At 36.5% G+C, this 25579-nt stretch overlaps 1 protein-coding gene across 1 annotated transcript; it reads right to left on the bottom strand.

The window, feature by feature from the left end:
• Positions 1-35: 35 nt before the first annotated feature.
• MPC2 (mitochondrial pyruvate carrier 2) lies at positions 36-24962 on the bottom strand. Its single transcript, XM_020891878.2, has 5 exons — positions 24854-24962; positions 11075-11115; positions 3168-3252; positions 2091-2202; positions 36-348 (listed from the first exon to the last, which is right to left on the bottom strand). The coding sequence occupies exons 1-5, from the start codon at positions 24960-24962 to the stop codon at positions 312-314; spliced, it is 384 nt and encodes a 127-aa protein (XP_020747537.1). The 3' UTR covers positions 36-311.
• Positions 24963-25579: the final 617 nt, after the last annotated feature.

The following is a 25579-nucleotide window of genomic DNA, read 5'->3' as shown; positions in this document are numbered from 1 at the left end:
GCACACACTTTGGGTGACTAGAAGGAGGCCAGTGGTATGTATGAGCAATATGATTTATTATGGACAAATAGTAGAAAAAATGCTACTAATATCCACAGATAAGTTCCTTAAGTCATATGTAAAGAGACAATATTATTAAAAGTTTGCTTTATTTTTCTGTTGAATCAAGTATCAATACTATCTCCCAATTACATTTTATGCCTTACAAACATTAGCACAGTTAGTATCACCTCATCAACAACTGAATAATAAATCAAACTAGGTCCCGGTGGTTATGTCCATATCTAGATTGCCAGGGTGATCAGGAACTCTTATTTATTTGCTTTAGCTTTTAGTTCTTGGTTATATCTATAAAGAAAACAGAAAGAAAAAAGGATGAATCACAATAAACACATTCATTTTTTAACTAAAATTTTTTTTTCTTTTTTTGGTTGCACTGCATAGCATGTGGGATCTTAATTCCCTGACCAGGGATAGAACCCATGCCCCCTGCAGTGGAAATGTGGAATCTTAACCACTGGACCACCAGGAAGTCCCTAGATAATATTTATAATAAGATGGGAATGAGAAGCATATTCCATTTCTTCTTTTTCACTAGTCAAGAGGCTATACAGTTGTAAATACAATCTTGCCAGGGGCTTATAGGTAGAAATATGCAGAAAGGAGAATAACCTAAGGACTTTATTTGAATCTGGCTTGAAACTGTCAAAAAGTCTTAACTGACTTACAGTTTGCTATACAAAAGTATTAATTTAATGTAAGAATATTTTCATTCTTGAACTATATGAGAGTATGACAAATGTGAACATATGTATAAAATTTACCAAAACGTAGTCACCTAGAGCTTTTAATTTTATATTCACAAAGCATCTTCCCTGAGAATAAAATCAGTTGGGAATGAGCCTGTCTAGTCACTAAAAATATAATTCTGTGACACAGGCTGGCTACTGGCTTAGGAGATGTAACATTTAAGTTTTTTGAAACTAAGGACAATTTCTTCAGTTCTCATTAATCCTCAATTTTCATTAATTCAAAGAATTAACCACAAAGCTACAAAATCTTTCTGTTTTACAACACCCCGGGCTTAATTTACTAATCTTCTCAGCTGAAAATAGAGTGGAAAACTGAACAAGCACAAAAAGGAAGCTATTCTATGAAGCCTATCATACCTCCTATACTTCTCAAAAGGTCCTGATTTCAAATATTAAACCCTATTTTCCTGAGTGCTCCAGAGTCCAACATTTGTATTTCTAACTAAATCTCTCAATCTGCTATTTTAATTGTAAGGCTAAATATCCTTTTATTAAATTGTATCTGAATTTCTGCTATTAGAAATAACATTTTTGAATGTGGCACTTAGTGTTCTCATAGTTTTACTATCATGAGTTAATATAAGGTTAAAATAAGATGGTGTATGAGAAAAGTACTCTGTGAATAAAATCAATGCACAAACTGAAGTTTATATTGATATAAGTTAAGACCTAAAAATGGTTAACAGGCATTTGTAGAATAAGTGAGTATTCATCTATCTGTTATGTCTTAGATTATTATGAAAAGATTATACAGTTAAGCTGCAAGTAAAGCTAGGTATGGTACAGATAAATGAAATTAAATGTACTATACACTACAAAATACAATGCTTTCTGAAAAGAAGGAATATTACATAACTCAATGTTTTCTAATTTTTTATTGAGATCATTCAATTTTTTTAGCCAAAGAAAGCTGTTATTCATAACATTTTTTTTTTTGTAATTTTGGAAGGTCCTATGGTTCAAACAAAGCCAGAGCCTTCATCTAAGCTCATTCCAAAGTGTTAGCTAGTCACTGACAAATAATATTAATTACTGAATAAATAGTTTCAAGGGCTTCCCAGGTGGCTCAGTGGTAAAGAATCTGTCTGCAATATAGGAGATGCGGGTTTGATTCCTGGGTGGGGAAGATTCCCTGGAGAAGGAAATGGCAACCCACTCTAGTATTCTTGCCTGAGAAATCCCATGGACAGAAGAGCCTGGTGGGCTACAGTTCATAGGGTCACAAAGAGTCGGACACAACTGAATGACTAAACAACAACAAAAACATGGAGAGCTTACCTCCAAATACGAAAGAGCTGAGAGGCTCCTGCTGTCCCAACAAAGAAATTAACAGCAAATAGACTCCAGTTTTTTGGAATAATTACAAGTGAGTATCTTGACCAAATAAAGCCTGTTGAAATAAAATATTTTTAAAAAACAGCATAGGTATTGCTGCAATCTTATCTAAACATTTAATATTAGAGTAAAATACTTAGACTAAGATTTTATTTTCTTGGGCTCCAAAATCACTGCAGATGGTAACTGCAGCCATGAAATTAATAGATGCTTGTTCCTTGGAATAAAAGCTATGACAAACCTAGTGAGGATACTAAAAAGTAGAGATATCCCTTTGCCAACAATAGTCAAAGGTATGGTTTTTCCAGTAGTCATGTATGGATATGAGAGTTGGACCATAAAGAAGGCTGAGTGCTGAAGAACTGATGTTTTCAAATTGTGGTGCTGGAGAAGACTCTTTTTTTTTTTTTGAGAAGACTCTTGAGAGTCCCTTGGACAGCAAGAAGATCAAACCAGTCAATCCTAAAGGAGATCAACCCTGAATATTCATTGGAAGGACTGATGCTAAAGCTGAAGTTTCAGTACTATGGCTATAGAGCTGACTCACTGGAAAAGATCCTAATGCTGGCAAAGATTGAGGGCAGGAGGAGAATGGGGTAACAGAGGATGAGATGACTGGATGGCATCACCAACTCAATAGACATGAGTTTGAGCAAACTCCGGGAGATAGTGAAACAGAGTAACCTGGCATGCTTCAGTCCATGGGGTCACAAAGATTCAGACATAACTTAGCAACTGAAAAACAACAGCATAAAGTAGGGGAAAAAGGTTATAATCTGAGATTTAATGAAGTTGGTATAATTCAGGATTACACAAAACACTCAGTTATTACATCAAAGAAAAACTTTCATAACCCTCCTTCTGCCTTCTTCGGCTATAGTCTAATAACTGCCTACAGGTAATACCATTAATTTCTTTGTGTGTGTGTGCGTGTGTGTATTTCAAATGCTAAACAGTCAAGTAAATTGATGTAAAACTAATTATCGAATGTCCTATATGGAAGATATTCATTTAACTTACCTGTAGCCATCAAAACAGCAGATTGAGCCGTGCTGAGTTTTTCTGCAGGTCTGGCCATGTCAGCCAATCCAGCACACACCAGCCCCTGGAAATAGATGTTTTTTTCAGTGTTACTCTTTTTTAGAAATGGAAGTATCGGAAAGTTGGTATAATTTTAAATTTCTTGGTTAGGTAATTTTTCCTTAATGTCAAAGTATACATGGTCATTTCTTCTCTGGCATATTTTTAATACTGTCTTTTATAGAATCATTCTACTCATGCTCCACCACCAGCATCAGTCAGAAAGTTGAGTAATGAGTCCTAATAGAATATTACTTATGCTACTCTACTACACAGATTAGAATACATAATAGAATGATTTTTATTGATGAAAAATTCACTCCTACACAAAATAAAGAGATACTAAGAGAATGAACCCCTATATACCCATCACCCAGTCAACAATTATTGAGATCTGCCATATTTACCTTTCCTCCTCCCTTTCTCCTTTTTTCTTTAAGTATTTAAATCAAATTCTAAACATGTCATTAGAAAATACGGTCTTAAGAAATTCATTTTCGACCTCCCTTGGGGTCCAGGGGTTAGGAGTATGTATGCCAATGCGGAGGACATGAGCTGGATCCCTGGTCTGGGAAGGAGCCGCTAAGCCCAGAGCCACAACTATCGAAGCTCGGGTGTTCGAGTGTCCGAGTTCAGTAACTACTGAGCCCACCTAGTGAAGCTACTGAAGCCTGAGTGCTCCAGAGGTGGTGCTCTGCGACAAAAGAAGCCACTGCTCACTGCAATTAGAGAAAGCCTGTGTGCAGCAACGAAGACCCAAGAAAGCCAAAAATAAATAAATAAATTCATTTTCAGGTTTTATTCAGTTCCTAAAAGATGCATGAAACATTAAAAAAAAGTTTTTTCCTCCTAAATACAACACATGCATACTAGTGAATTTATACACAAATTTAAACCAATTAAAATGACTTTTATTTAATAAAGTCATTGGTTCGAGAAAGCAGTGATTCTGGCTCAAAAAGTGGCAAATGGTTGAATACCGAAGTGGGAGTAGAGGTGTACCATAACTAACACTACTTTTCTTCTTTTCACCCACAGTCAGGTGATTCCTTCTCTAACAGCTCCGGATCATCACTCTTACTTTTTCCTTCCAGGTCCTAATATACATTTTCTCTCCTGCATATTTGTTCCACTTTGGCAGGGTGGAATACTGCCCTTGTATAGGGGAAGAAGGGGACTGGTTTCTACCATTATTGTACTCGGTCCATGTATTACTACACTGTGGCTTTTCAAATAGACTAGAGGCTATATTCTAGCATTGTCTTTTGGAAGAAGGTAACAGCCATGATTTTGTTTATGCTGAGTATACATTTCATTTTTCTAGGACATGTTAGTAATCGTTCTCTCTCACAAAGGTCCTGAGTGCCCTCTCCCACAGTTATTCTTCTTTTCTTCTTGAAATCATTTTCTCTCTTAATATAGATGTATATATTTTCTGATCCATTTACAAAGACATTGGAGATATCATGCCCTTTGACTTTCTAGTATTTTAGTGTATATTTGCTAAGAACAAGACTATCTTCCCATTTTCTTAATCCATAATCTAATCACAAAATTTAACATGGACAAGACACTGTTGTCTAATGTACAGTTCACAGTTAAATTGTGACGTAGTTAAAACCATCCCAAAATGTCTTAAAAAAAATTGTTTTTTCTTGTCTAGAGTAGTTAGGTCAGGAAAATACACTGCATTTGGATGTTACACCTTTTAGTCTTCTTCTGAAACTGAAGTATAGTTGGTTTATAATACTATATTACTTAGTTTCCTTTCCTGAATTTCTAAAAAGCCCTTTCAATTTCTATACCACTCTAATCTCATGTAAATTACCTTAGAAAATCTTATTGTGAATTTACTTATCTCTGTCATTTACTAGTTTGATGACTTTGGTCAAGTTATATAATACTCTCTCTCTCTCTTTTTTTTTGGCCATAAAGCTTATTGGATCTTAGTTCCCTGACAAGGGATTGAATTTGGGCACCCTGCAGTGGGAGCGCTGAATCCTAACCACTGGACAGCCATGGAATTCCCCATGACACTTGTCTTATATTCTTCATGTACAGAGTGAGAATATTAATAGCTACCCTTGCAAGAGTGATATATTATTAAATGAGATAATATGCTTTAAAGATAGTTAGCACAGTGTCTGGAAAATATTACTGTTAGCAACGACAAATAGTAGTTTACATTTTTAGAGAAACAGAGGTAAGGGAATATTAGTCTCTGTACCCTTTCCTGTATTTCTAGCCTCAGGGGCTAGAAGGTCAATGTTCCTCTTCTTTATTATGAATTTTACTCAAATAATAGAACTGTAGAGTCAGAGAGTGCGTGGAGTATACCAAAAGATTGTGTAAATTACTCCCTAACATAGGAAGAAAGTACCAATTGTAGAAAGGTCCAAACTGACTTTTAAAGGGGGTCATGGAAGTATTTAAGAGCCTAGGCTTTGAAGTCAAATTAGACCTGAGGGCTCACATCCTGAGTCGGTCATCACTTAACAACAGTTTTAGTTCTTTGAACCTCAGTATCTTTACATCTCAGATTTTTTCTGGTAAAGATTAAATATGAGACAATGTATTAAATAATCCAATACAGACACTTTGGCATCTAGCAAATTCAAGTTATTTCTCTGCTTCCATCAATTAAAAACTGGTTTTCAAATGTGTGTGATTCTTTTTGGCACCTTGTTATCTCCACTGGGTGGAGTAAATACTCATCAGATAGTGTGAACACTTTTTTCCTTCTTTTCTTCCAGTATTTTCTCCTCTAGTTAAAAAAAAAAACCTCATATAACACTTTTAGAGGAGTGTAAAAAACAATGAAAAACCACTATATAATATTCCAATTCCAAACACTTAAGAGATAGCAAAGTTTTCAAGATTCTAAACTGTGAATTAGCCTATGTTAGGAGTTACAGCTGGAAAAGCAAGTAGTTAGATACTAAAAATCAGCATAGATAATCTTAAAAGAGTTTGACTTATTCCTAAGAACAGAAAGAAAAAAAAATTAGCTACACAATATGGTATACTGTTCAAGAGTTAAATATAACCTAGTCTGTGCAAAAAGACTACGAGCAGAAAGAAAAAAAAAGCTCTCAGAACTGACCTTCACATAATAGTTTCCGCAGGTTAGCCAAGGGGCTTCCCTGATAGCTCAGTTGGTAAAGAATTTGCCTGCAATGCAGGAGACCCCAGTTTGATTCCTGGGTCAGGAAGATCCCCTGGAGAAGGGATAGGCTACCCACTCCAGTATTCTTGGGCTTCCCTTGTGGTTCAGCTGATAAAGAATCTACCTGCAGTGTGGGAGACCTGGGTTCGATCCCTGGAGGCTACCCACTCCAGTATTCTGGCCTGGAGAATTCCATAGACTGTATACTGGGTTTATTCTGTATAGTACTCATGCATTTTTGCTCTCACCAGTTTTTATTTTTAATCAAGTCACTGTAGTTGTCCTCAGACCTGTTTATACCAGTTTTGTTGCAGAGAAGCCAATTCTGACTCCATGTTGGAACTGTTTCTTTGACTTGCTTTTTGTTGCTTTTGTTATTATAATCATACAGAATGGCCTGCCTCAGAGATCCTGCCCCTCTGTCTGACTATAAAGTGCCTTTGTTCAGAATCCTGTGTACCTGTAGACAGAAGGAGGGAAGAAATCAACACATCCCCTGCCTGAGGCTTGCCATTCTAGGAGATGTTTGCAAGATTAATGGCCTTTTTACTTTGCTTCCTCACCTCCCCCCATCTCTGATCTATAAAAGAACCTGGCATCCAGACCCCAGTAAGATGGTTATTTTGAGGCGTTAGCTGCCATCTTCTCGGTCAGCCAGCTCCTCAATCAAAGTCTTCCTTGCCTCAATCCCTCATCTCTCAGATTCACCGGCCTGTTGTGCAGCGAGCAGAGCAGAGTGAGCTTGGACTCGGTAACAGTTTTATTTTTTAATATAATTTATCTAATTTCATGAACTAGGTAAATAGCTGATATACAAAAAGAGGGTTGCTATTTCTATGAAACTAAAGTGATTACTTTGGAAAGACTGAATAAAGGTAAGTTGTTAAACTTGCTATCAAATTTGGTCTAAACAAGACAGATACAAAAAGATTGGTGGGGGGGAAACAGAAATCTAGCAGGTTTCTGTTATCAGACTATTATGAAAGAGTCTATAAACTTGCTCTGATTTGAAGAAAACTAAACTAAAATTATACAGGATGCACTGTGGCTATAATTCTTCCATGATAAATCATGTGGAACTTAAAATCAGTGGATCCACACACGAAGCCCTGGCACTATAGTAAATGATTGATAAATGAATATGTGTTTATAGTCTTAGGGTTAAAATAGTTAAAAGTATGTAGTGTTATTTTTTAGAATTATCCAGTTTGACCTTTATGATTATCTGATTTCAACTAAAGTGGCTAAGAAGGATTCAACCATAGTTAAATATCTAAAGAAGCACAGTCTAAAATTCTTAATGTAGAACTTATGTGAGAACAAGACACAGGAGTTTCTATGGTTGTGCTGTCATCAGGAGACTATGCATGATGTCAACATGAACTTAAAATAGATGTTTTTAAAGGAGATAGTGGAGAAAGCACTTATGAGTATATAATACCGTTAATGTTTCAAAACACTGATAGACCAGACCAAAGAACCACCAAAGCTATTGGTAACATAAACAAACATCTAAATTGTGGCAAATTTGTGATCAGAGGACCCCTCACAAATTTACTGTAAATACAGTAAATCATTCTTTTAACTTTTTTTTGGTAATTTTTTTATTGGAGTATAGTTGATTTACAATGTTGTATTAGCTTCAGTGTGTAGCAAAGTGAATCAGTTATACATACACATATATCCACTCTTTTTAGATACTTGTTCCCATACAGGTCATTACAAGGTATTGAATAAAGTTCCCTATTGCTATGCACTAGTTCCCTGTGCTACACAGTAGATCTTCATTAGTTATCTATTTTGTTATTCTTACTTTTTAAATAATATTTCTAGAAACAATATTTCAGAAATTAATTCAACTTTGTAGATGCATAATTTTAAGTGTTGGTAGGAGAGAAGAGGAAGGAAATAGTAATATACCTTTCACAGTATTTTTTTTTAATACTACAGTACTTTTAAATGCTTAGAGTATGGGCAGAATCATTATAGCTGATATTCTGTAATTTCTTTTTTAAACTGATAGAGCCTTTTTGCAATATACGAATCTAAAAAAAGAACTGCTCCCTAGTTCTCTGTAAATATAGTCCCCTATCACTAATTTACTCTAGTCCTGTTTTATAGATGAGACAAAAGGGCACAGATAGAATTTGCGTAAGGCCATAAAATTGCTGCTGCTGCTGCTGCTGCTGAGTCGCTTCAGTCGTTGTCTGACTCTGTGCGACCCCATAGACGGCAGCCCACCAGGCTCCTCCGTCCCTGGGATTCTCCAGGCAAGAACACTGGAGTGGGTTGCCATTTCCTTCTCCAGTGCATGAAAGTGAAAAGTGAAAGTGAAGTCGCTCAATCGTGTCCGACTCTTTGCGACCCCATGGACTGCAGCCTACCAGGCTCCTCCATCCATGGGATTTTCCAGGCAAGAGAACTGGAGTGGGTTGCCATTGCCTTCTCCGCCATAAAATTGAGGGATAGCTAATTCCAGTTCTAACATTCTCAACTACTTAGATTTACAACTGAGTTTCTGAACTGTTCTAACAATTTAAAACTACACATTTAAAAGAATTAAAATATCCTACAACCCAACAACAAAAAACAACTTTATTAAAACTTGGGCAGAGTTTAAATAGATAGTTTTCCAAAGAAAATGTAAAAGTGGTCAATAAGCATATGAAAAGATGCTTAGCACAGCTAAATGCACATCAAAACAACGCACCACTTCACACCCATTAGGAAGGGTATTATAAAGCAACAACAAAAGTAGCAAGTGTTGGCAGGGATGAATGGAAACTGGAAACCTTGTGAATTGCTGGTGGAAATGTAAAACAGTGCAGCCACTGTGGATGATAGTTAAGCGGTTCATTAAAAGATTAAATATAGAATTACCATATGATTCAACATTCTATTTGTAGTTATTTACACAGAAGAACAGAAAGCAGGGTCTGAAACAGATATTGTATGGACACCCAGGTGTCTATCAACAGAAAACTGAAAAAACAAAATGTGATAGATACATACAATGAAATATTACTCAGACTTGAAAAGGAAGGGAATTCTGACACAGAACAACCTTAGGATATTATGCTAAGTGAAAAACACCAGGCACAAAAAGACAAATACTGAAATACTGTATGATTTCATCTATAGAAATTCACAGAGAAAGTAGAATGATAATTGCCAGGGGCTGGGGAAGAGGGAAGTGAAGAGCTATGGTTTAATGGGTTCATAGTTTTAGTTCTGCAAGATCAAGAGTACTAGATCACAATACTGTGGAACAATTAACCTATAATTTAAAAATAAATTAAAAGAAAAGTACTAGAGATTGGTTGAATAGTGATATACTCAAATCTAAAAAAGAGGTTAAGATGTTAAATTTTATGTGCATTTTATTACAATAAAAAAAGAAAGCCTGTAGATCTGTTAGGGGAAGCACACTGATTGAAACCGCCCACCCTGGCCAGGCACCATAGTAACCATTTGCATGAGTTGTTTTATGACAGGAGATCCTGATAAGGAATACAGAACTAATAAGCCACCACCAACCGGAAGAGTTTGGGAAAGGTCGAAAGGAGACACCGCGTGTCCGTCCACTTCCCAGAATCCCTCTCACTAGCATCCATCTTGGCTGAGCGATGCGTGCGCCACCAGGAAAGAATTAGAATGATTGGCCAAAGACTAATCCCATCACCATAAAACCCGAGACTGCTAGCCAGGGAGCAGAGCAGTTCTCCTGGGTCCCCTCACTCTCCTGCTCTCCGCCCGGGTGCCCTTTCCAATAAAATCTCTTGCTTTGTTAGCACATGTGTCTCCTCGGACAATTCATTCCTGAGTGTTAGACAAGGGCCCAGTTTCGGGCCCTGGAAGGGGACCCCTTCCTGCAACAGATATAGGGCTTATTATTAAAACACAAATTACTGGGCTCCATCCCCATAGTTTCAAACTTAGTAAATCTGCAATGGGGCCTGAAAATTTGTGTTTCTAACATGTTCCTGGATGATGCCAAGGTTGCAGGTCCGGGGATGATATTTTGAGAAGCACTTCATCAAGCCAAAACTGGCCTTTCCAACATAAAATCAGTGATTTGTTATTAATAGCCATTACAATTACTTCTTTTCAGCCAAAGGAGAACTTTATGAATGGAAACTGGCATAGGATAAAAGCATTTACTGTGGAGTCAGAAGTTCTGGATTCTATCGTTTACCAAATGTTAACATATATACATATATATATATCCTGGATAAATTCTTCTACTTTTTGAGACTAATTTTCCTTGCCTCTGTTTTGGTGTTAGTATCTTAAGTTCTCAAACTAAGTTAATAACAAAAGTTAATTTTGGGCACGGGAGGAGTTCAAACCAATTTAATGTTTTATATACTCACAAAATTTTAGAATGAAGTTTCATGTTCTTAGGGCCCGTAATTATAAGCTTTTTGATGATAATAAGTTCCCCAAAGGGCTCCTTATCTAAAGAGTTCAAAAGACCCCAGGTAGGTAGTATGCTTATAGAGTAAAAATGATACATCTGAGAGTATTTGCATGAAATTATTTCAAGCTGTACCATGAACATTTAAAGTACATCCTTCAAAAAAAAATACATAAAGACATCCTTCAGAAAAATTACTTCAAATTAATAAGCTCTTTTAAAGAATATCTTTTTCAGTAGCATCAGCCAAAATCCAAGACTTACCCATTTCATAATTGGAGCCCAGAAAAATACTGTTCTGGGACCTGGAAAAAAAAAAAGAGAAAAATTTAGCAATAAACCAACTATTTTCTATATGCCTTTTAAACAGCCATCACATTTCAAAAACTCAAAGATTTATGAATCTATTTCTAATAATTATTACTGTGCTTTCTGCATGCTTGTATTTAAGTTAAAATTTAGAGAGTCACCATGGCATCAATTTTTCATACAAGTTGTTTTGATTTCCACATCAATTCTCTGTATTTTTGAGAACTATTAAAATTAGCTAAAGTATAATAGAGGTGGTTTTGGAAACTACTCTCAGTGTATTTTGCTTTGAACATGGAACTTAATATCATTTTATTTAAGGATAATCTTCAATTTGAGGAAATGATAAATTATGGAATTTTTGTGATATAAACTTCAGTAGATATATATATATGTATATATTCACTAATTCTATTAATATTTATTATTATAAATGATGTCACCACATGTATTCTAGTAAAAGTTCTTACAAAAAAAATTAATGACCCTAACCTAAATTAATTTAACCTAACTTTAAAGGGCAAACAAGAAAGGGGAAAGTCCTTGTTTTAGTTATCCTGGTACTCATCCACCTCATGCAAAATGTTCAATAAATGTTGACAGTATTTTTGAAATACTGTCAGTATTTTGAATATATTTGAATTTCAAAATAGTGACAGTATTTTGAAAAACAACTCTGGTTTTCCAGATAACCTGGAATTTGAGAAGCACTGTGAATTTCAGAAACAAATAAGCAATTTGTGTCAGAGCTAGAAGTAAACTCACAGATCATCCTTCATTTTACCAATAGGCTGAGAGAAGTTCCATGACCTACTTAAGTCATGCGGGTAGTAAGCCCAGCATTGTAACTAGAAACTAAATGTTCTAACTCTCAAAACTTGTGCTCTTTAACCAATAACCAATAACATAACTTCTTACTCTTCCAAATCACAGATCTCTTTTAATCTTTCAGGGCACACAGTGACAGGAAAAAAACAGATTTGTCCATGGTAAATCAAAAGCTAAATCTAATACAAATCAGAGCACTTAATATGGTCTGTAATGTTCTCGACACACCGGATCAACAAAAGACATTTATTTCTTAACATAATTTCACATAAGATTTTTAAGCAAATTCAAAATTTAAAAAGTCTAATTATATTCATGAATATTATTTCTACCTTAATATTCCACTTAACTTTGTAAAAATAAATAAATCACATCTAAAAGGGCATAATCACCCAAATGTAACACATTTATTTCTCTTCATCTACTCCAGTAATATTTCTCAATAGCACTATCAGGTAAGAATGATTTTTTTTCCCCGATTTTACCCCTAGTAGGTAAGCATGGGAATACCAGACCACCTCACCTGCCTCCTGAGAAACCTGTACGCAGGTCAAGAAGCAACAGTTAGAACCGAACTTGGAACAGACTGGTTCAAAACTGGAAAACGAATACGTCAAGGCTGTATATTGTCACCCTGATTATTTAACTTATATGCAGAGTACATCATGCAAAATGCTGGGCTGGATGAAGCACAAGCTGGAATCAAGATTGCCAGGAGAAATATCAATAACCTCAGATATGCAGATGACACCACTCTTATGGCAGAAAGCAAAGAGGAACTAAGGAGCCTCTTGATGAAGGTGAAAGAGGAGAGTCTAAAATCTGGTTTAAATTTCAGCATTGAAGAAAATAAGATCATTGCATCTGGTCCCATCCCTTCGTGGCAAATAGACGGGGAAACAATGGAAACAGTGACAGACTTTGTCTTCTGGGGCTCCAAAAGTCACTGTGGACAGTGACCACAGCCATGAAATCAAAAGACACTCCTTGTAGAAAAGCTATGACAAACCTAGACAGTGTATTCAAAGCAGAGACATTACTTTGCCAACAAAGGTCCATACAGTCAAAGCTATGGTTTTTCTAGTAGTCATGTATGGATGTGAGAGTTGGACCATAAAGAAGGCTGAACACCGAAGAATTGATGCTTTCAAACTGTGGTGCTGGAGAACTCTTGAGAGTCCCTTGGACAGCAAGGAGATCAAACCAGTCAATCCTAAAGGAAATCAACCCTGAATATTCACTGGAAGGGCTGATGCTGAAGCTGAAGCTCTAATACTTTGGCCACCTGATGCAAAGAACTGACTCATTGGAAAAGACCCTGATGCTGGGAAAGACTGAGGGCAGGAGGAGAAGGGGACGACAGAGGATGAGATGGTTGGATGGCATCACCGACTCGATGGACATGAGTTTGAGCAAGTTCCAGGAGATGGTGAAGGACAGGGAAGCCTGGTGTGCTGCAGTCCATGTGGTCACAAAGAGTTGGACATGACTGAGCAACTGAACAACAATAACAAGGTGAATATTCACTGTCATTAATAAAGAAATGTTTCCAATCACATACATAAATAACATTTAAAAGATAAAATTGAATTAAACCTATTATTTAAACATAACAGATAATGAAATTGAAAAAGCATGGAGCTAAAAAAAGAAAAAGCCGGGATTTAAGCTAAGATTTAGTTGCAGTTGTGGCTTCAGTTTGTTGCAGAGATCATTCATTCATTCACTCATAGTAATTACTTCATGCTTTATAGTCCCCTAGGCACTAGGGATACATTGGCAAATAAAACACAGAGCTGGTTTTTCATAACTTAAGCACAGGCAGGTTAAGTAAAATCATATCTGTAAGCTGTATAAAAACATTTTAGGGAAACAATTCTAAAGTGCTTTTCATCAAAACCACTCTATTTTCAGTTATATAATACTACCACTCAAAAGTAAAAATTAAAGCAATGATAATCTTTCTTTTTTGGATGCATTTTGGCTGAATTACTATCAAAAGTAGTTGGTTAATGTTAACAATAAGGAGAGAAATTTGAAAAATATAAAAAATGGTATCTGATCCTTGTGTAACTTTTGCTTATTAATTAGTTCTTAAAAAGTATCAAACAGTATAAACTATTGCTCACCTTTAGCAATACTAAGTGATTGTAATGTTACAGTTTGGACTATGCCACTATTCAACATATTCTTGGAATATTTTTGTAGTCCTCTCAAACTAATTCACATTGTTCAATGTGGTTTAAATACAACTAGATTTAAAAATCAGATGTACTATTACTAATATTTTACTAATAATCTACTGTAATTAGCTCTGCATTTACTTATATTGATTAGTCTGGCTTATACATAGGAGTTTCTAAGTAAGCTTATTGATTCCCTAGAACATTTTTTTTTTCCAGTTACAACTCAGTTTTATTGGCAAGCAAAGGATAGTACACCCTCTAGGCCTGAGGGCAGGCCAGCCCAAAAGGAGAGGCCTCAGTCCCTCTTTGGCCTCCTTCTTTTATATGTTTGTCTCCTCCCCTCCTTGAGCCTGCCCTATGCAAATTGGGCTGGCTCAGAAGGGGGCCTGTTTCACCTGAAGTTCTCACTCGTGTCAGTTGATTTTCCTTTGTTCTGTTTTTGCAGGCTTTTTCCTTTGTCTTTTAGCCACCACCATTTTGGGCTCCTTTTCCTATTCTAACTACCTAACATTCCCCCCTCAAGAGATGGGAGGCCCAATTCTTTGGGAATAGGGGTGTCGAGGTCTCTCTGGCTACTTCCTGCTGAGCTGGGATGGCTAGGGGCATTGGGCCTTCCCCTCTTGCTCCTAGAACATTTAAACTTAATCCTAAAGTTCCTCTGTAATTTATCTTATTTTCTCAATCTTCAGGGAGCTGGATACCATCTTTAAACTAATAATTCTTCGAACATTAGAGTATCATGGCATAACCCCTGTCTTTCCTTATGGTCCAAAACAATTATTCATCTTCTTACATACATATGACAGTGAGTCATTTTTATGCTTGACTATGTAGTGTAAGTTTTCTATATTTTAAATTAGAGCAAATCTAGACAGTACTGAAATGGTTGCTGGGAGAGTTAAAACTATTTAGGAATTCTAAATTTTAATGTTCTTTTAACTGAGTGAAAATCTATGTTTAATTCCTGAGTTATTAATCTTTAATCCAGTGTCCTAAATTTTGTACTGTTCTGATCACAGCCACTATTACACTTCTAGAACTCTGGCACATAATGATTCCCTCTTCTCAATATTTGAACAAGATAGGGAAATCTTTAGTAGATTAGGTTGGCATTTCGAAAGAAATGTTTAAAGGATAGAAAACATGAAGGCATTGAGTTTCAAAATATAAATTCCTAATCCGAACTTGTTGTTTAGTCGTTAAGTCATGTCTGACTCTTTGCAACCCCATGGACTGTAGCCTGCCAGGCTCCTCTGTCCATAGGATTTCCCAGGCAAGAATACTGGAGTGGGTAGCTATTCCCTTCTCCAGGGAATTTTCTCAACCCATGGGTCGAGCCCACATCTCCTGCATTGGTAGGCAGATTCTTTACTCCCGAGCCACCAGGGAAACCTAAGTTAATTAAATTTTAGCCCAGGTCACTTGTTCTCAGCCAGAGGTGATTTTGCTCCTCAGGAGACACTGACAATGCAAAGGACAACCCCCCTACAACAATAATCCAGCACCCAAAATATCTATTGTGCAAGGTTAGGAAACCTTTGTCTAGGTGGACTGACAAGCTAGGCAAACATGCAACTAGTTTCATGCTGTTTCATGGTTCTAAATCTCAGTTCATACTATCTCCTCTCAATATTTGGCCTTGTCTTCATCTGGCTAACTCCAACATCCTTCTAAAACTCATTGTAGGTTTTGTCTCCTCAAGGACTAGATTAAATGCTCCTTCTCCGAACTCTCAAAGCAGCAGTCTGTCTATTCTTCTATTGTTTTCTGCACGTAACAATTAAACTGAACTATTTATGCATCCATTACTTTAATTAGACAAAGTCCTGAAGTTAAAGACTGTTTCTTAGTTTTCCTAGACAAATATTTTTGAACAGAATTGAACTGGATGAACCATATCCAGGAGAGATGCTAATCAGAGATATTCAAATTTTAGGAAATTTGAATATTTGCCTGGATACTAATGCATCTTCAAGGATGAACTTCAGGACACCAGGTTCTCTTTACATCAGGGCTGTACTAGACTTTGACTCATTAGTTACTCTACTGTTGCACCACTATACTCCCCTTTTTCGCTCTTGAAAATTCTTTCCATCAGTCTGATGCCATAAAGTACTAATCCTATAAGTCAATCTTTTCAAACTCTCTGGTTACTTTATTTAGCTTGAGTTTCTGAGATTCCTGTCATCACACTTGGTTTATTTTTCTTTGTCATTTACAAAGTCTCGGGGTCATATGCAGTATCAATTACCAAGTTTATTTTTTATCCCTGCGTGAAGTTTGGCTTCATCACTCAAGGATAAGCCAATACATTGTTTTTAGTCTCTGGCTTTGGGTCCCCAAACAGGCTCCACTCTTCTGTTTGAAAACTGATGCTTCCTCTTCTGTCACCCCCAAAACTGTTTCCTCTAGGGTTCTAGTTTCTTTACGAGCTGAAATGGTTGACCCTTCAGGGTTAATGAACAGTCAGGCTTGTCAGTAGCTTTGCCTGGTAACTGATTTACTCTACTGCCCTGTGCTTGGTGGTGGTTTTAAAATATCAACTGCCCTTCTCCCACGTAACCAAACCAAACAAAAACTTCAAACAGTAAATTACTGTTGCTAGAACAAAGGCCAAAAGAAGTTTAGATATTTTATTTAGGGAATAATTTTAAACTACAAAACAAAGCCTAAATTAGTTTAACGACGGCTAAGCACTGAATTTAAAAACATAAGTAGCATATATATATATAGTAATAATAAGACACTCTAAATTTCTAATTTTTCTGAAATATTAGAGGATGCTAACAACTGACACAAATAATTAGAGATGTGTAAGTGCAAACAACAAGTAGTGTTTTCTTCATTGTTTAAAAAAAAGGGGGGAAATAGCAATACCCATGATCATACAATAAGTAAACAAAATTTTTCAAAGAAAACATTTCATTTTATCCTTCCACTTTTAAGTAGCCATTTTCTACCTTAAAAGTAAAGAAGTCAAATAAATGTAGACATGTATTAATTTAGGTATAGAGGCTACTTTCTTAAAAACAGCAGTCAATCAATAATGAAAATCATAATGAGGAAACATCCCAACTGATTTTGACATTTAAAACATGAAACAAGTTAAACACATTTTTTAATTGAAGGATGGTGGATTTACAATGTTGTGTTAGTTTCAGGGGTACAGCAAAGTGATTCAGTTATACATATATAAATGTATATATAAAAATTTTTGTTCTTTTTTAGATTCTTTTCCATCACAGGTTATTACAAGATGTTGAATGTGTGAACATGAAAACTCTGCTTCCCTGGTGGCTCAGCTAGTAAAGAATCCGCCTGCAGTGTGAGAGACCTGGGTTCGATCCCTGGGTTGGGATTTGGAGAAGGGAAAGGCTACCCACTCCAGTATTCTGGCCTGGAGAATTCCATGGACTCTGTGGTCGAACACGACTGAGCGACTTTCACTTTCACAGTTGGTCCTTGAAGTATATATAAAATAGATCCTTGCTATTTACCTAAAACATGAAGATTAGACAAAAATGTTTTGCAAATAGGTACCACTCAAACAGTGAGAATACACTGTTACACTATCTTTCCTAGGTCTGGGAAAAACTGGTTTATGTTCTACAATGACACGGCTATTCTCACTGAAGAGCCTTAAAATAATAAAGTCATTAAATAATCATAATACCAGAATACCAAGATAAGCATAACTAGAGTATCTAGCTATCATTATGATGAATGAAAAAACTTGATTAGGCAGAAATTTTAAATGGCTGAAAATATACTGAATAAAAAGCAGCTTTTAAGAAACTTAACCTAAAGTCTAAGATGAGAAAAATGTATTCCCATCAGATGTAAACATACATTCTTTTAGATAAACAATTACCTAACAATACATTTTCATCTTGTTTCTTACAAGTCCACTTTTGGAAGCTGAAAAAGATGTCAAATGCTGACTACTTAAAACTATAAAGTGTAATGTAAAACAAATGTATGGTTACAAAAGGGAAAAAGGAAGGTGGGGAGGGACAAATTAGGAGTATAGGATTAACAGATATAAACTATTATACATAAACTAGAGCCGCAGCAAGGATTTCCTGTAAAACTATGAACTATTTTTAAGCATAACAAAAAAAATACAAAGAATAATATAATGGTCATTTTCTCTTGTGTTGTTAAATGTTTGTCTGGTTTTTAAAGTGAAACTGATGTTCTTTAAAGTTCAAATTTTTATGAAGAATTTGAGGAATTCTGCAAGAGAATAATACAACCAAATATGTAAGAGACATATATTTTCAAACAAATTAACAAATCTAGTTGCCTTGATGAACTTGTTAATAAAACAATGACATTGATAGTTTTATTTCCTAATTTCCTTATCTGAGAGGAATTTCTGCTAATGAAATACTTCATAAATTCTACCCAGAAAGAATGTCATTTATTGTATAATTCTCTTCCTAGGGAAAGATTTCCTTCCTGGAACAGAATAAATAACTTTTACACACATGCAAATATACACATATACAAATATTGAATAGAGCTGCTCCCAATGTTGAAAATAAAATTCTTATTGAAAGCTGTCCACTACCCCACCGAGATCCTTTCATACCTTTTCTTTACAGTTTATTGCTTTCAACATCCCTGAACTTTCCTCTGAAGTTCCTTGTGTCAATTAAGTCCACCTTTTTGCTATCATGGAACCAGCTACTTACAAATTCTTAGAATTCATACGGGTTATTATTCTTTGACACAGATACTGACTGTCAAAAATTACTCATTTTTATTTGTACTAAACCTAGTTCTGATTTCACATGGAGAACATGATGGGGCTACCATTTCAGAGCAATCTTTCTATCTTCTGTAAGGCCTTGGAAAGAGCTTACTGAAATAGTACCCAGAGCATCATGGGTGAATAATGATTTTTAAAATGTTGAATGAAAACAGGCTTTGGTGAAAATGCCAAAGAAAATAACAGGTGAAGTGACTAACTACGATAGGTAATATGCATTTTAGGGTTGATACATTTTAAATTTATCTATTTCTTCAATAACAAACTCAATGACTTCTAGATTTAGAAAGATTGTTTAAATTATCTAGTTCAAGCATTCATCTTATAAGCCAGGTATATGAGGTCAAGAAAGGTAAAATTACTTATATAAAATATATAGCACAGCAAGGATAAAAATTTAGATGCCTAAAACCTAAACTAACAATAATTATATAGTCTTCCCTGATGAAATCTGAGTTTCCTGAAGCCTCTGAAACTAAGAAAAGTCACAGCAGAAATACCAAATTGTAAACTGTTACAGCTGGAAAGGACCTTAAAGAAAATACAAACCCTCTTATTTTTATAGATGAAAAAGAAAAGGCATTTCTTCAAAGTTAATTTGTCTCATATTCAGATAGTTGCAGATAGAGTAAGAACCAGAATACAGGCTTCTTTGATCCCAGCCGTCTTTCTACTATGTCATACCATACTTTAAACATATTTCCATTTTTTATAGCCAAAATTATGATGTTTGAGAAACAATAAACTATTATTTATTGATGTACAGTTGATTTATAATGTTGTGTTAATTTCAGGTGTACAGCAAAATGATTCATTGATTTATATATATATGTAAACACTTTTTCAGATTCTTTTCCCTTATAGGTTATTACAAAATACTGAGTATAGTTCCCTGTGCTATACATTTGGTTATCTATTTTATAAACAGTAACATGTATATAACTATTTATAGCTTCTCTAAGGGCTTGCTTCTCCTTTAGTGTATCTAATGAATCAAATTAGATGAGGCATAAACAATCTTAACTTCCTAAAATTAGTTTAAAATCAAAAGTTATGTTAAGTGTCAAGCTAACAATTACAGCAAGGATTGTATTACTTTTATGATCTCTTCTGAGAATACAAAATCTCTGTGGCTAGGGATTTTTATTTTATTCATTAAAATAACTCAAATGCCAAAACAGTATCCAATATACAGTAGGCCCTCAATAAATATTAAATAATTCAACTTTATTGGAGCTAACTAGTTTAAAGATATTCTATTTGACATCAATAACTTAAACATTTGAAATCCCAACTTTCCCTTTTGGTTCTCATTCTTTAATTTTAAGCTAATAGAAGTTAGTACTATAATAAATAATATTATATATGTATACTTATATATTTACTGTATATTTAATCATAATATATATTAAACACTGCTAATAATAGTTCATTTAGTATGTTTTTATTTTAAAAATACTCTCTAGGTCTATAAGATTAAAAAGGAAAAAGTAATTCTCTGGTCTAGGAAAAAGCAAATATTCCTGTTGTGAACACCTTAACGTAACTTTTCTCATCAGCCTTCACAGAGAGAACATCATGCAATGTAAAGAATATTCTTAGCAATAGTAAGCTAAACACAGCAACATATTTTGCAGAAATATTTTTCCAAAAGTTCTTCCACTTAAGCCAAAATATAACTCATTATAAGCAAAACTATGGTAAGCAAAAATTATATGGTTAAGATAGTTATTTTCTGTGCTGACTTAATTGAAGGATAGTTCTTATTTTTATTATTTATTTCTCATTTAATTTCCTCCCCAGTTTTATTGAGATATAACTTTTTTTTTTTTTTGGCTGCACCTCACCGCTTGTGGGATCTTAGTTCCCCAAGCAGGGACTGAACCTGGGCCACAGCAGTGAAAGTTCAAAGTCCTAACCAGGTAATTTCTAAGGTACAACTCTTTAGAGCTGTGGTCTCCTAACTTTTTTACAATTTTTACAAATTTATTTACGGCTGCACTGGGTCTTCATTGCATGCAGGCTCTCTCCAGCTGAGGTGAGCGGGCGCTACTGTCTAGTTGCGTAACATAGGCTCCAAAGCTCTAGAGTAGGTGTGGCGCGTGGGTTCAGTTGTCCCAAGGCATGTGGGATCTTTCTGGAGCAGGGACTGAACTTGTGCATTGGCAGGAGGATTCTTAACCACTGGACCGCCAGGGAAGTCCTTTCCTAACTTCTTTGGAACATACTGCCCCATCAGTTTAAAAAATATGTGAGCATATACCCTCTATATACAATTTATATATACATGTTGACTCCATGGAATTCAGGCGTGTACAGATTTTCCTCAATTTATGATGGGGTTAAACCCCAATAAATCCATTGAAAGTTGAAAATATCATAAATTGAAAATTTATTTAATACACCTAGCTTAGTCTAACCTACCCTTAAATCAGGCAAAATCATCTAAGACAAAGCTTATTTATAATAAATTGTTAATATATAGTAAATAAATAAAGCTTATAATAAATTGTTGAATATCTCATGCAATTTATTGAAAAGTGGGGCTTCCCAGGTGGCACAGTGGTAAAGAATCTGCTTGCCAATGCAGGAGACACAGGAGATGCAGGTTCAATGCTTGGGTAGGGAAGATCTCCTGGAGGAGATCTTGGCAACCCACTTTATGAACAGAAGAGCCACGGGGTCACAAAGAGACACGACTGAGAGACCAAGAATGCGGCACACACGTACTGAGAGTGAAAAACGAATGGTTACATGGGTGCAGAAGAGAGGCATGGTTGTTTACTCTATGGTTGACTGGGAGTTGTGGTTTGTCGCTGCCACCTGTAAGGGCACTGTACCACATATCACTAGCCCAGGAAAAGATCAAAATTTGGATTTCTACTGAATTTATACTGCTTTTGAGCCATCATGTAGAGTTGAAAAATCTTGAGTTGAACCATCCTAAGAAGGGACTGTCTATTTACACATACACATATATGTAAATGTGCACTAATACATTATATATTATAAAATATACACAAAATGGAAACTTTAAAAAGATAAAGTAAGTACTAACAGAAGTTCTACTGTTTTCTTCCTATAGTCCAAAGTTTCATTTTGTGCATCCTTTGGGACAATTCACCCCATTCTGGAGCTCATAAATACAAATGAAAGATACTTTTCCACTAATAATTTTTTTCCCCCAAACTAAGCTTTTAAGTAAACATTGGGCAGCATGATTTTTACAGTAAACACTGGACAGCATACTTTGACAGTCAGGAGACTGTGGGGGGACTGAGAACTGAACTTGCCAGGACACACATTTGGATAGAACTCTATTCTTACTCTAAAGAAGTAGATGATTATGTGCCATAGACAATATGTAGATAAATGCATGATGAAGACCACAGGTCTAACTATACATATATAGAATGCAATATTCTAAGTCTAATAGGTATTTATATAAAGACATATTCTTGTGACTTGTCTAGACATATTTGTCAATGATATGATTAAATCTCAAAAATTTAGAACCCAGCCTTGCATATTACTGTGAAAACCTCCAATATGTGAATCCAGTCTAATGATGATTAGATATATCATTTAATGATTCAAAAACACACTATAATGTAAACTAGTACACAAAAACCTTGAATATTCCCTGTTAAGTCTTAGAACAATAGTTTCCTCAGATTTTATTCAATACTTGTGACAATCAACAAGTTATATTTTTCATGTTTCTTCATTACTGCATTGGTGTGCCTACAACTTTTTAATCACAATTTTGCAGTGATGGGTATTCTTACTCCGGATATTAGTAAATAAGAGAGAACTAACACTAACATTTGTTGAAAGTCTATGTGCAAACACAGCTACATTTTACAGACAATACATCACTTAACTTTCACAACAATCCTTAAATGGTGATAATTCAGTTCAGTTCAGTTTAGTCCAGTCGTGTTCGACTCTTTGTGACCCCATGGACTCCAGCACGCCAGGCTTCCCTGTCTATCGCCAACTACCGAAGCTTGCTCAAATTCATGTCCATTATTTTGGAGATAATTATTATTCCCATTTTATATATTAGAGCTAAAGTTTAGGGGATTCAAGATCAAGGTCACACTGGTCAATCTGGCTTCAAAGTCTAGCTCCTTCCATCACACTGAAAAAAGGGTTAGAATAACTGAACTAGTCCAAGAGTATCTAGTTAAAATACAAGATCTACAAACCAATCTCAAAAGAAAGATAATTCCCTTTCATTCTAAAAGTTGAATAAACTATTATAAACAATGACTATAAGTGGTTAAAGCCAAGACCCTGGAAAAGATCACTATAAAACTACCCTCCAATTCTGTTTTAAAGTAGTTTAAAATTGTTCCTCCTCTAGCCTGTCTTTATCCTACAGACCAAATACAAAGCTTAAGAGGGTCAGCACTGACTACAAGAATTCAGTTGAGACTAAAGCCGAGGGACTTCCCTGGTGGCCCAGTGGTTAAAACTTGGAGTTTCCAATGCAGGGAATGAGCATTCAGTTCCTGGTTGAGGAACTAAGATTCCCCACATGCCAAACAATTGGCCAAAATCATGCAGGCCATAATCATGCCATAATCATGCCATACAGTGTGGCTGGAAAAAAAAAAAAAAAAGCAAAGATTATTACAGAAGCATTGCTCAACTCTTCCTCCTGAAAATCTCTGCCACAAAACAGAGGACAATTTCCAAAAACTGTGTCTTAAAGAACCAAAAAGCAAATAAACTAATCTTCTTCATTAATAAAAATCTCTCCTTAAAGGTCAGTTTTATAGAGGGTAAACTACTGCAATAAATAATATACTAAAGCATAATTCCAAGACACAGATTAATCCATTATCAAACTTGGAAATCAGATTTAACAATCATCTTAGATTCCCAAGAGCTGCTTCATAGTCAGCTATGTGGGGAGGTATACAACTTTCCTAAGGACACCGACTGCAGAGATAGATTCAACCATGTAGAGAAAAGGGCCACAGGGGGGTTGCACTTCAATCTTTCTATTTATAACACACTTTCTCCTTTGCTAAGTCTTAGGCTTGAAAGTGACTTCAGAATGTACCTGGTTTGAGTTCCCAGCCAAGTAAGTACTATTACTAACGTTTATATAAGAGGTAACAGGATTTTAGACCTTAAAATAAAGAGTTGGAGGCATTGGGATCTTCCAGTTTCTTACAGAATTATTTTTTCAACTACAAGAACGCTGTTTTCCAATAGGTTAAAGAGAGAGCTAATATTTATTGAGCGTTTACGAAGAATCAAACACATATGTTATCTTTAACTTTCACATCGACCACATTTCACAGAAACTAAGATCTAGGATTTTACCCAAGGTCACATCTACAGTTAGCAGCAGAGCAGAATTTAAATCCAGGTCTGTTCACACAAAAAGGTTCAGAAGGAGCTTGTTCAGTAGTAATTTAGGATAGACTTAAACAAACTAGACCTAGGAATGACACGGACTCAGAAACTGGCTAAGGCTTCTGCAGGCCTGTCAGCTGGAGCTGAAGGAAGTATGACCTTTACTCCAAACACTCTGGGGCGGTAAGACAGCTCTTCTGCGCGTGGGTCAATATATCACTACTCATGGAAGGAAAGGGGAGAGAATGAGGTTTCCTGGTGGCCCAGGCCCTTTTCTGGCCGCAGAAACGGAGAAGGGTCAAACCAAGAGGCCTGGTGCGGATCTGAGTGGTGCCTAAGAGAAGCAGTGCAACAAAGGTCGCAAAGGGCGCAGACTTGAAAATCACGAGCTTTAGACATGTTGGAAAAGAAAATGTGAAAAGCAAGGAGCATGGGAAAGTACACTGATTCACTTGAGGAACAGGGGTTGGGGCTGTGGGTGAACTGTCCACTGGCAGAGTTGTCAGCGGATCGGGAGAGGGAGGAAAGGGACAGGAAGGGAGGTCTCGGTGGGAGCCACTCTGGGTTCATTACCTGCCGGGTGGTTGTACAACGGCCTCAGTTTTTCAGGCAGCAGGAGCTCCACTCTATCAAGGACCCGGTGGTAGGTGGCCCGCAGGCCCCGGACGCCGGCGGCTGACATTTCTGCGGACGAGTGATCGTGGGCAGCCGGGTGGTAGCGTGGCCGCGTGCTCGTCCCTGGCTGGCAATGTAGGGCAGCCCGTCACTCTCCCCTGTATCAACGCCTCGCGCCCTCTCTCCCCGGGTGCCTGCCCTCCCCGTGGCTGAGCCTGACCCCACAGCGAACCACCCTTTGGCCCTCGCCCAGAAAAGGTTGTGGGGGCGGAGACTCTGTGACGGCCCGCCCCGAGCCCGCCTACTGGCTTCTCACCGCCGGGACCCGGGAGGAGTGGCTAAAACAGGTGGCTAAAGGATGGCCTCACCGAGTCAACCCAGAGGCCTACAGGCAGCGCGCTTGCGCAACCAGAGCTGCCCGCACTGATTGGCCCGTCCCGGGCGCAGGCAGGGTCCAAAGCAAGCCTCCAATTTCTTCTTCCTGCTCTGGAAGCCATGTTGGAGAAGGGAAAGTGAAGCTGCATCGGCGGATACACTTTCACTTTGGTTAAGGAGGCCCCTAAATAAAATGGACTATTTGGGCCTTCCGGGCCCCGACTAAAGATGACGCCGCATAACTCTCTTGCTTCCTTTGGAATGAGACTCGTGAGCGCGAGACTTACGACTTCAGCTACTTCTCTATTC

The sequence above is a fragment of the Odocoileus virginianus genome, unplaced genomic scaffold (genome assembly GCF_023699985.2).
Source record: "Odocoileus virginianus isolate 20LAN1187 ecotype Illinois unplaced genomic scaffold, Ovbor_1.2 Unplaced_Scaffold_12, whole genome shotgun sequence".
Taxonomy (NCBI): domain Eukaryota; kingdom Metazoa; phylum Chordata; class Mammalia; order Artiodactyla; family Cervidae; genus Odocoileus; species Odocoileus virginianus.
Note: the sequence above shows the minus strand (reverse complement) of the source record. Positions and strands in the feature narration are given on the sequence as shown.